Consider the following 12,554-nt stretch of genomic DNA (forward strand, 5'->3'; position numbering starts at 1 on the left):
GACTCGGTGGCGCTGACGTTTGAGTAAACACGCCGAGAGTCGCGCGGTGACGAGCCAGGGCTGAGCTGCAGCTCGCACGTTACACAGATGGCTATGCGAATGGCTTGGATCGAGCCTTCGTCATTCTCAGAGGAGACCCCCCCGGAAATCAATGGGACGAGTTTGTTATGACTTACTTAAGCCCCATCGATTTCCGCGGATTTACCCCGAGTATGACGGAAGTCTGGATTCAAAATATGAACAACGAGGGCGAGACGATGGTTAGATCCAGACTTGAAGGAGACCCCCTTGAAGCCAACTGGGATAATTGAATCCTGACCAGCAAGGCTTATTGATTCCCGTGGGTTCCCTCTATGACTACATCTGGATGCCAAATGGGAAGATACAGATGATGATGATGATGATGATGATGATGATGATGGGTTGGATCCAGACTTAATCATGCACAGAGGAGAACCCCTGAAATCAAGTTAGTCACGACTAACTTAAGTCTCACTGCTTTCCGTGGGTTTACTCCGACTATGTCTAAATCCAATACCTTAAAAAGCAAATTATTATTATTATTATTATTATTATTATTATTATTATTATTATTATTAACCACGTCGTCGTCGATGTCCTTGGGTGGACGACGGCAGCTTGCTCTGAGGCAACTCCGTGGGCGCGAGCCGGGCCGGGGAGCGTGTGGGGCGGGGGGAAGGAGTCGCGCGCTCCCCGCCGGGGGGTGGGGGAGGATTAGTGGGACGCCGCGCGGCCCCGCCCTCTCCTTCCCCTCAGCCAGGGCGCGAGAGCCGAGGGGCGATGGACCAAAGCGAGCGCGACTGGCACCATGACATTCGCGCGCCTCTTCCTGGCGGCGGCAGTGGCGGCTCTGGGGACGCTCGCTGAGCCGGGCGCTTCGGAGCCGGCTCGCTCGTCTCTCCCTTTCGCTCCGCGGGGCTCTGCCCGCCAGCCGCCTCAGGCGCGCTCCCCGCCGCCGCCTCTGCCGCTCCAGCACCACCAGCCCGCCGGCGGCTGCCCGCGAGGCGGCGGGCGCTTCGTCAACGTCACCGAGTCCGGCGCCGAGTGCCTGCCCTGGGCGGACGTGCCCACCTTCCTGGAGAAGACGCCTCAGGGCAGAGGGCTGCGAGGGCAGCGCAACTTCTGCAGGAACCCCGACGGCAGGAGCAGGCCCTGGTGCTTCTTCAGGAACAGCCGCGGCAGGGTCGACTGGGGCTACTGTGACTGCAGGCAAGGTGAGGAAGAGGGAGGCGGGGGGGGGGGCAGGTGACAAGAGGGAGAGCGAGAAGGGACCCTCCAACAAGGGACCTGTTTGCTTTTGTATTCTCCCCCCCCCCCCTGCGTCTATTTCTCTCCCCCCCGTCCGTTTTTGGAGTGTAATTGTGCATTGATGATGATGATGATGATGATGATGATTAAATACAGGTATGTACTTCAAGGAGCTCCAGGTAGTATACATGATTCTCCCCCTCCTCCTCCACAACATTCCTGGGAGATAAGTTAGGCTGAGAAACTGTTACTGTCCCAAGCTGTCCCAAGGACAACGGGGATTCAAACCCTGATTTCTGGGGTCCTTATCTGGCACTAACTCCTACGCCACACTGCCTCTGATTTCCCTATAACCAGTCAAGTGGCTCCTTCTGTTTGATACAATCACTGCGACTGTCTCTTCCTCATTTCCAGGGCCAAACTAGATAGTAAATGATGGAGGGGAAGGATCGAGGTGTAGAAGGGCACTCAACAACAGGCAAGGAAGTAGCCAGAGTGAGGAGAGGGAAGAGAAACCCACCTTCCTTCAAAGCTAATATTTGAATTGGGGTGGGGTGAGGATTCCCATTGGCACCAATGTGGGATTCCCCCTCCCAAGCCAGGGTGGGGATCCTGCAGGCCTCCAGATGTTGCTGGATTGCAGTTGTCATCATCCCTGACCAATGGCAATCTTGACTGGCGCAAATGGATGTTGGGCTCCAGAAACAGCTGGAGAGGTCCCTCACCCCTGGCCCAAAGCAAATTGCAGACTCAGAGCAGTGGTTTTTCTCCCAAGGACACCAGTGTCTCTCTATACATCTGCCCCAATCTCAATAGTTAGGAGAACAACAACACACAACCATCACAGCTGCTGCTATTTAAATTGTTGAAAACCTGCATAGTGAAGCCATAAAGTGTGGGGTAGTAAACTTTTGTGTGAGAATCTTTGGTGTGAGAATAGGGTTGTTACAAGTCTACAAGACTACCCCTTTTTTCATCCCTGTGGAACTTTGGAAGTTTGTGAGTCTGTTGTGGTGGATTCTCTCTGGCTACCAAGCATAGCCCTGCATCCTTCAGGCTATGAGAACAATTGCTCAGGTGGGCAAGGCTGAGCTGGTATTCATTAGCTTGCTGTAATGGGACAAGGTTAATTCTGGAAGAAGGGCTGAGTTGGTTAGGCAAGTTGGTTGCTCGGATGCTGAGGTCTCTGTGTGCTTGTTGCCCTTGTTAGTTGTTGGGAAGTACGTGTTGGTTGATTTTTGAAACTGTTTATATTCCATCATGTACTGTGTAGTGTTGTGTATGTGTGTCAGCTGTTGCGATTTATGTATGAGAGAGAGATGCTAAAGACGAATGCTGAAAGTCTATTCGAATGCATTGTTTCTTTTTAAATGATATGTGGATTTCTAAATGGCTGGTGAAATGCATTCAGATGAATACATTCGAATGTATATTGTTTTTAAAAATTATGTCTGGAGACTGAAAGTTCCTGTGTTTTTGGGGTGGGCATGGATTTGTGTTGTGAGGTTTGTGTGTATGGCCTGCAGTATGCATTTATTTAAACATTTATATCCCACCTTTGAATTAAAAAATGAATCTTTAAGGCAGCTTGCAGATAATTAAAATTGTGATTGTTGGATGTAGGCATATTGGTTGCCCCAGGGTTGGGAGGATACCCGCTGTGGTGTTTTGTGCATTGGCTACTGGAATTTATGTGTCCTCTGATGACATGCTTTAAGTTTGGCTCATGTACATGTTGCCTGTACTAATTGATGTGTATTGACTGTTGGGTTGTGTGCCTTCATTTACGACTTTTCATTACAATATTAAACTTATTAATCACCTAATATTAATAGTCTCTATGTGATTTACAATACTGCTTTGAAGATGCCATTTGTTATACAATACCCTAGTGGTATGTTTACTGTTGACTACTTCACTTTTAGGGACGCGGGTCTTGCCAATCGTCAGGTCGGCGGTTCGAGTCCCCGTGGCGGGGAGCGCTCCCGTTGCTCAGTCCCAGCGCCTGCCAACCTAGCAGTTCGAAAGCACCCCCGGGTGCAAGTAGATAAATAGGGACCGCTTACTAGCGGGAAGGTAAACGGCATTTCCATGTGCTGTGCTGGCTCGCCAGATGCAGCTTGTCACGCTGGCCACGTGACCCGGAAGTGTCTGCGGACAGCGCTGGCCCCCGGCCTCTTAAGTTAGATGGGCGCACAACCCTAGAGTCGGACACGACTGGCCCGTACGGGCAGGGGTACCTTTACCTTTACCTTTTACTTCACTTTTACTTCTTGTATTTGTTTCAATATCTTGCTTAAGCTCTCAGCCATGATGTATGTGTTAGCTAGTGGGTTTTTGCAAAAAAAAGCACCAAACCCTACAACTAGATTGCATGGCTATTGAATTATTTACTGTAATGTATATTGACTGATTGCAGCATACAGTAGTTAGTTGTGATCTTGGGGGGGGGCAGCATATTGTGTACTGGTAATGTGTGAAATATGTGTGTTGGTTGGTATTCTTTTTTACAGTACAATTCCACACATGTTTATGTGGAAGTAAGTCCAATGGGACTTAAGCCAGTGTAAGTGTGAATAGGATTTCAGTCTTAGTTACTTGTGTTTATGTAAATGGACTGCTACCAGCTATCCCCTTCACTTTTACATGGGTTATTATTTCATTTATAACTTACCTTTCCATTGTAGAACCCCAGCTAATGCAAATAGGGTTCTCAGGTGATCTCCCACTGAGACACTGACCAGAGCCAGATTTGGTTAGGCTGCTGCATCATGTCCCTTCAGACAATGCCATGTAGTGATGCCCTGTAAGTACCGTAAAGCTGGGAGAGGGGGAGGGCTGGACAGCAGTCTTGCATACTGAGGAGAATTTGCCAAAAGGTTTAAAGAAAGTAAGCCTCCCAGGTGGACACAGTGAAGGCTGCTTATGCACATTAAACTTAAGTTGTTAGGGAACAAGGGGTCGGCCTGATTCCACAGGGCAAGCACTCTCTGACTCCAATGTGCCCCCAGGAATCAGATCATGTAAACTTCAAGTGTATGACAGAATGTCTCCTGTTGTTTAAAGTGCCAGTGGAAAGGTGATCTGTGTGTTTTCCAAGCCAATTTCTTCCAGAATTATTTAAACTGGAAGGCTGACTCCAACCTTGCAGTTTGTATGCCTGAAAAGTGGGAAGGAATTTACACCCAACGGGCCAGGTTTTCCTTCTCTGCATTGACAACCAGTTTGAGGTCCTCTGCTCAAGCAGGAATCTTTTTGTTCATCTGCACAACACTGCTTTCAAGGGGGTGTGCACTCTAGACGCACATCCAAATGCTGATCCTAGTTGTAAGCACTACTTACAGCTCTAACATGGATCCATCTTAACCCTGCAGATCTTGAACCAAAAAAGATTCAGCATAGGGAAATGTGCAGGCTGGAAAAAAATAAAAGGATAAATGAAAAGGTTCTTCTGTTAGCCCTGCCTTCCTTCTCTCTTTCTCCACTCCCTTTAATTGTTTTATGGGTCCACACTAAAGAGGGTGTAGCAACACGTAAGTGCATAAGTAGGACCTGCTACAGCAGGCCAGTGGCCTATCTAGTCTGGCATCTTGTACCCATAGGCATCTAGCTGGCCCCGTGAGAAGTCTGCCAACAGAACCCAAGCACAAGAGAACTCTTCCCTCCTATGGTTTCTGACAGTTGGCATTGAGGACAGCATAATTACGGTACCTGGCAAGGGACAAACCATGATCACAAATGTGGTTTTCCCAAGGTGAGGCTCATCCACTGCACTCTAAGGGCTTATCCAAACTAACCTTTCCTCCACCCTTTCCGGGCAGGGTCCATGCTTTAAGGCTGCATGTCCAAGCAGCTCCCCCACCCCCTTTTCTTTTTTGCTGTGGAGCAGTCCCCATGAAAACTTGCTCTTTAAAACTCAGTGGACCAAACTGCAACCCATGGAAAACCTGAATTGATGCTTGTTCCGATTGAGTGCTAAAGGGTAGGTTTTCATGGGGAAAGCTCCAGGGCAATGAAATGAAATGTTTGGACACAGGCCTTTTAAGTGTGGACCTGTGCCTGGAAAGAGTGGGGCGGCGGCAAAGGTAAGTGTAGATAACCCCTTAAATTTGTTAATCCCAGTGATTTCTCCAAATGTGGGAAACTCAGCTGCATAATTTGTGATCCAGCAGGGTTATTCATTTGATTCACATACAGGAGCTATGATGTCTTCCATATATACAGGTGTACCTTCATTTTTCAAAATAATTATGAGACGGTGTCTAAATTTATCCATTTTTAAAGAAAATGTAATTTTTGTAGTGAAGTCTATTAATATACAAATCCTTTGGATGTATAATGTATTGACTGTAGTAAATGTCAAACTAAGTTGGATCTCATTTTCAATAAGTCTGCCAGGTAGTTTCATAAGCAGGCAATGGGGTGAAAAATTATATTAATAAAAAGAATCTATCAGAAATAGTGCAACAGATGTACTGATATATGTGGCTTCATCACCACTAAGGTTAAACTGTTATTATTAATATTAAACTGTTATTATTAATATACTGTTCATATATCTGACAGATGCCACGTCCTTTGAAGTTCTCCTTGCCTTTTTTCAGCATAATCATTTACAAAGTTTTTGAGATACTAAAGATGAGAGAGGTTTATTGATATGGCTGGGCGATTTAGCTTGCAGTCACCAGCAACTACATTTCCATGCTACAGTTTACTTTAGAGCAGAGGTGGCCAATCTCTTGCACTCCACAAGTAAAATCCAAGGTAAGATTCACAGCCCTGCCCTCATACCTTGGTTTGACTTTGTTGTTGACAGTGCAGTACAGAAAGGTGGGGAAGGTGTGTTGGCCAGGATCATATTTTGCAGCCAAATCTCCTGAACCTGTCTAGGAATGTTTTCCCGCAGTCAGAGGCAGTATCATTCTAAATACCAGTTCCTGGAAACTGCTCGAGAGGAGAGTGTTTTTTGTGCTCAGGAATGGCTTGTGGGCATCTGGTTTGTCACTGTGAGAACAAGATGCTGTACTAGATAGTCTACTGGCCTGATCCAGTAGTGCTGTTCTTATATATCACTTGCAGCACCCACTGCATACTCTTGTTTTGCTAGATCATGCCCCATTGCACACAGAAACCCATGAATGAAGCTCCATTTAGTTAGTAAGAAGCTTCTGAGTGACTGTTGTAGCTAGTAGTTCTGATAGCTAGGCTCACTCATCTTTCCTCTCGCAGCTCCCAGTTTCTTTTTGGACTTAGAGCATCAGAGAAGAACAAGGATATAGCTGCTTGCTGAGACTTGCTTGTTGCTTCTTATCCAAAAAGATGCCGGTTGATGTCAGAGGGAGGATCTCAGTGGGAGGCACTAAGAGAGGGTTGGAAATGAGTTCTTTTACATTACAGTGTTCGTTGGTAGCTACTGAAACAAATAACTGTTACAGTCATCTTGAGGCTTATTTCCATATGGAGCCTTTTTCATCGGCTTCTTTGTGAGCCAGTTCTTCAAGACTATTCAGAGTCCACCAGGAGCAAACCAGCTGTATGTTTCGTCAGTCTGGCTGTGTTCCATGGCATTACATTTATTTGTGGTAAGCACTGTCACGCTAGGTGTAAACATTTCCTTCCACAACAGACTTGTAGCATGAAGCATGAAGCACTTCTCCATATGCATCTTGATATAAACATGTGGATAGATCCATGCTTGAACATATTCTTGAAGGGTAACATGGTATTTCCCAGGGTACTTTAGGAAGCAAGAATGTGGTTTTGAACTGGAACATATTCTATATTATTTAGTTAGTTATTATTTAATTTCATTTATGAACCTCTTCCTGTGAGTCATCTTAAAGTGAGGTACAATACAACAAAAACAAACACAAAACAATTACCGGTATACAGTGGTAGCTTGGTTTACAAACTTAATTCGTTCAGGAAGTCTGATCTTAAACCAAAGCATTCTTAAACCAAGGCGTGCTTTCCCATAGCAGTGGGGGACTCAGTTTATGAATGGAACACACTCAACAGGAAGCGAAACACGTTCTTATTCCAAGGCAAAGTTTACAAACCAAAACACCTGCTTCCGGGTTTGCAGCATTCTTAATCCAAGTTGTTCATAAACTACCGTAAGTGGTTCTTAAACCAAGATACCACTGTATAAATAAAATGGTTAAAGCAATTACATATAAAACAATTAAGCAACAACTATCGCATAAATAAGATCAATTTCAAATCCAATACAGATACTGACTAGGACAACAATCTCTACTTAGAAGGCTTGTTGAAAGAGGAAAGTCTTCAATAAGCACCTAAAGTGGCATATAGATGATACTTGTCTGATATATAATGGGAGGGAGTTCCAATGGGTAGGTGCTGCTACACTAAACATCTGATTTTGACATTGTGGGAAATGGACCCATTCAAAAGATGGCATCTGCAGGATTGGATGAATATATTGAAGATGAGTTGATCTTTTATGTATGCTGGTCTCAAGTAGTTTAGGGCTTTAAGCACCATTTCCAGCACCTTCAACTTAGCCCAGTAGCTAGTTGGCAGCTGTGATGGGTATATCTTTGCTACAGATATGCATATACTACAGATTAATTATCTATCTAGCCCTCAGTTGAGGGGCCCGATTCAGTCCCACAAGCAAATTTTTCTGAATGCTCTGCCTCCCCCTAGGCACCACCAATTTTGGTGGGAGCAAAAAGGAAAGAAAATACCGGTAATGTGAACACAGTACTGGGGGCCAGTGCCCTATCAGTTTCTCCCTACCTCATCGTCAATTTGATTATTTGATGAGTGGAGAGAGCAGTAATCCTTCCTCCTCAGCTGATCAGCACAGGACAGCTCATGGGTTGTGTGTGACTGTGTCTGCTTGTGTTTATCCTGTATAAATGTGAGAGCTATGAGTGTGAGGCGGGCACGGCCACTGGGACATTATGGTGAAGGGTGGGTGACAGATGATGATGTTGATGGTGCAGCCCCTGGAGGTTGACCAAAGGCCAAAAAAGTTAGCCACTCTTGGCTTAATGAGCTGCACGCTAGTTCATGTGGCTCAAAGGTCACCTCTTATGTTCTGCTTCACTCTAGAATGCTTTGGCGCTGCAGGGTGGAAGCAACCCAGAGGATGACTTCACATTATGTGTGAACATTATCGTTGTGGTCTGTTCACCACTCATGGTCTGTGTGAAGGAAACAAACTATGACTGCTGATTTACATGTAATATGAAACCATATTCTTGTTTGTTTCCTCTGTCTTGCACCAAAGCAAGGAGCAAAGCAGGGACTTTTCAGCAGCATGCACCAGCATGCTGCTTGTTTGCATTTAACCATAGTTTATTTTTAATTATGGTCTAATGTGTCATGCAAACTGGCCAGGGCAGAATAAGAAAGAATAACCCCTGCAGCCTGGAATTTCCACCTTCATGTATTTACCCTGCAGCACATAACAATAGAATGTAAGTGTTTTCTACTTGAGATCATCTAGGAATGTAAATGCATGTAATTTTAGATCTGTTACAAAATGGATTCTGGAATATAGTGTCATTCAAGCTAGAAGTTGCTGGATGAATGATAGATGACTCTTTCTGGAGGAATAATTCTATTTATTTATCTGCAATTATGTAACTAGGAATTTTTTTAATACTTTTTGGAAATACTTTCTGATCTCATATTGACGTTTTGGTAATGAAAGTAGCTAACATTAGCCTGTTAAAAATAACAATGAAATGTACAGATTCTTTATAACAAAATAATAGAACAACAGGAATATGCTCATTGTGAAAGCAACAGCAGTATCTAAAACTATTTCTCAGCTCTCAGTGGTCTGGTCTCAAAGGCCTGTCAAACAAACCTTTGCTGATCTTCTAAAAACCTAACAAAGTAGAATTTCCCCCCTATTCTTTCTCTAATCCAGAAATTGTTGAACAAATTTAAAAGAGTACAGGGTGAAGGCCAACTTAATATGGAAGTATTTGTATTTTACTTTTTCCCCTGAAAGTGAGATGGCTCCTTGGGAGCCATTCTCATTATACCCCTAACCCCCTCCCCTACTTTAATTATTTCCAGCTCAATAGCACATGAGACAATTAGGTCACAGGCCATTACATGTCTTTTATTTCCATGGAATCTTAGATCATTGATCGATGAGCTGTAGCACTGTGAAGGAATTATTGCTGACAAGTACACAGCCAATACATACATTGCTTTGGGACTTTCAGATTTCAGGAGCGATAAATGTATAGGAATTCAGAAACCCTCGTTTGTGTGTGTGTGTGCGCACGCACTGGGAGGTTGATGGAGCTATATTGTATGCATAAAGGACATTGATTTTCAGCAGCAGTAAAACAGGTTGGAATCAGCTGAGAGTTTCTTCTTGTCTGCCCTCTTTCATCTACGTTCCATGCTTGGTCTTGCCTCATGCAGAGCCTGTGACAAGTGTTAACCAAGTAAATCTCATCCATGCTAGTCTGAATTCCCCTTCCAGCTTGCACTGGAAAATGTAACACAATCTTCTCTAAAGGGTAACAGGAGGTATCAAATACTTCTGCTTGGGGCCATTCCAAAGGAGCTCTAATTGCCAGGCTGAATATAAACAGCGTGAACTGACTCTTGGTGACTTTAAGTTTAAAGGTTTGGGTGGAGTCCAGAGAAAGGCACATAAGAATACCCACTGAAATCACTGCAACTTAACTGATTGGAATCCAAAGCATGGCTGCTTAAAGCAAGGTCTTTCATTCTTTGAAGCATTTGGAGCAACTCCTTGTCCCAACACCCTATTGTAACTAAGCTGAAATGGTGTAACTGAAATACAGTGGTACCTCTGGTTACAAACACTTTGGGTTACAAACTCCGCTAACCTGGAAGTAGCTGCTCCTGGCTGCAAACTTTGCCCCAGGATGTGAACGGAAGTTGCACACCGGAGGCCCTATTAGCGAAAGCACGCCTCAGGATAAGAATGGTTTCAGCTTAAGAACAGACCTCTGGAATGAATTAAGTTCATAACCAGCGGTACCACTGTATAACATGTATTATTCTTTACCTGTTAACTCCTGCCTCTGTTTCCCCCTTATTATTTTCCTCTTGTATCTATTTGTTTAGTAAGCCTCTTGGGTTAGAGGTTTGTTAAGCCTATTCTATGTAAGGTGCCATGTTCTTCTATTATGTTATATAAAGTAAATAATAGGAATCAATTGCAAGGAACAATGTATAGAATCAGGTTGTTAACTGAGTGCATCTGCTGGTCCCACTGAAATACTTTTGATTTTAGTGGGCTTAAACATGACTAAATTTCCTTACATTGCAGCTAGAATGACTATTCCCTTTATTATAAGAGTGTGAAATTAGTGAGGCAGGGAAAATGTTACCTTGTTCATTCTCCTTGACCTCTCAGCAGCTTTCAATACCATCAGCCATGGTATCTTTCTGGAGTGGCTGCCTGAGTTGGGGGGGGGAGGGTGAGTAGCAGTGCTTTGTGGTGGTTCCAGTCCTAGATGGATGGACATTTCCAAGGGAGTGATGCTTGGAGAATGTTTGGCCCTGTGGAGCCTTCAATGTGGGGTTTCGCCGGGCTTGATTTTATCCCTTATGCCAGAGCTTTCCAAACTTTTCATGTTGGTGACACACTTTTTTAGAGATACATCATTTAGTTCCAGCAGTAACAGGACCAGAAGACACCCAAAGCAGTTATCATGTCCTCTCAGGGAATCCTCATGCGCACCGTAGCCAGGGTTAATTTAGTGTTACATGTGAAACAACCCATATAATGTTCTGCATAGAACTGAATAGTTTGCATGGGTGTGTAGCTAGAATGTTTTGAAACTGCTTGTGGATTTAAGGGCTAGCTATCTCAGTATAACCTGAAATAATCTATGGATATTGATTGTGTAAACAAGCCCTCAGGGATAGGATAATGCAGTCAGGAATTTTTAGTGTCGCAATTACATGGGATCCATATCTCTCCTTCTCTGACCTCAACTATGTGCTGTGGCATCTTCCTTTCCTTTTGATGAGGAACCTGTAATCCTTCAGATGTTGTTGGATTCCAGCTCTCATCAGCCTCATCTGGCATGGCCAATGATCAGAGAAGGTGAGAGTTGTAGTCCAACAATATATGGAGGGGTTCAGCTTCCCTGTTCTGTACATAGTGAACAAGGCAGTCGCCTGCCTTCCTGATGTGCTGTTTGTAGAGAAGAATGGTCAATGGTCCCTCTAGAAAAAAAGAGATCAGCCCACAGATCAATACTAAGCCTAGCTGAAGGTTATACTGAGGACTGTGGCTCTAATTAGGACAAATCTGTTGGTGGCTAAAGAGCAGAGCAAATGAATAAATTCATTGTATGTAATATTGGCTATTCAGGCTGGTATAAAATGTAATCCTATTTGGCCGAGAGTGGTCAAATTATAGAGGGAAGGAGTAAGGGACCTTTAACGAAATCCATAACCTCCAGCCCTTTACGTCCTTTAAATTTAGCCACAGCTCACATGGAATACCCTTCTGCCCAGGATATAACGTGCAACCTGTATTTATAGTGGCTTTTACAACAGTTACATAAATGCCCAATGGTGATATATAAAATGCTTCAGCTTCGTTGAACAAGATAACAAGTTTCTCATTTGTATAAACTATTTTCTCAGTTTTCCATATCTGTCATGCGTGTGTTGTTTTGCTACCCAACCATGGGGGTGTTTTAAGGGTGGGGGCATTTTCTTATTTCATTGCTAGACTTGAGGAAGTACAGACCATAAATTCACATGAGCTTTGTGAAGTGGTGTTTGGTTGTGGTCAAGTATGAACAAATGCATTCTTTGGCCTGAAATAAACTCCTGGCATCTGTATCATGTATAATATTATATGGGTCACTGAAAAAGCTATGTAATCTATGTGATTGTTTTCTAATGCCTTTTAACATGATGGAATTAAATGAGAGGTATTCATCCCTGGCTATATTTTGTGGTATGTGTGTGTATGTTTTAATGCCTTTTTTAAAAGGAACTGCAAATTCTGTAAAGCTGATATTTCTGTGCCTATATAGACACTGTGCTTCCAAGGAAGAAATGGTATTGTCACCGTTCATTTCATTTGTAGAGAAATAGTATATCAGGTTGGCTGTGATGCAACTTGGAAGTACCGGTAACCTCTGTTACTCTGCTCCCTCATTGCTACCCTCTGGCATGCCTAGCAGCAAGTTTAGAAGTGGGGTTAGCCAAACACAAATTTGTTCACCATATTAATACATTCCATGTAGATTTCCATTGAAAGACTATTTCAAGGTTGGTAAACAACAGCAAAC

General features: G+C 43.9%; 1 protein-coding gene across 2 annotated transcripts in view; it reads left to right on the plus strand.

Moving 5' to 3' along the window:
• Positions 1-426: 426 nt before the first annotated feature.
• PRSS12 (serine protease 12) overlaps positions 427-12,554 on the plus strand; it is a 50,536-nt gene continuing 38,408 nt past the window's right edge. Inside the window, exon 1 of one of the 2 annotated variants that reach the window (XM_083756466.1) lies at positions 427-469. In XM_083756466.1, coding sequence (XP_083612592.1) covers positions 442-469 — 28 coding nt within the window. In that variant the 5' untranslated portion in view covers positions 427-441. Of the gene's footprint in view, positions 470-607; positions 1,236-12,554 lie in introns of those variants that run through there. The other variant, XM_083756465.1, reaches the window with a different exon arrangement.

Source organism: Podarcis gaigeae (assembly GCF_964106915.1).
Source record: "Podarcis gaigeae genome assembly, chromosome: 9".
NCBI classification, from domain to species: Eukaryota; Metazoa; Chordata; class Lepidosauria; order Squamata; family Lacertidae; genus Podarcis; species Podarcis gaigeae.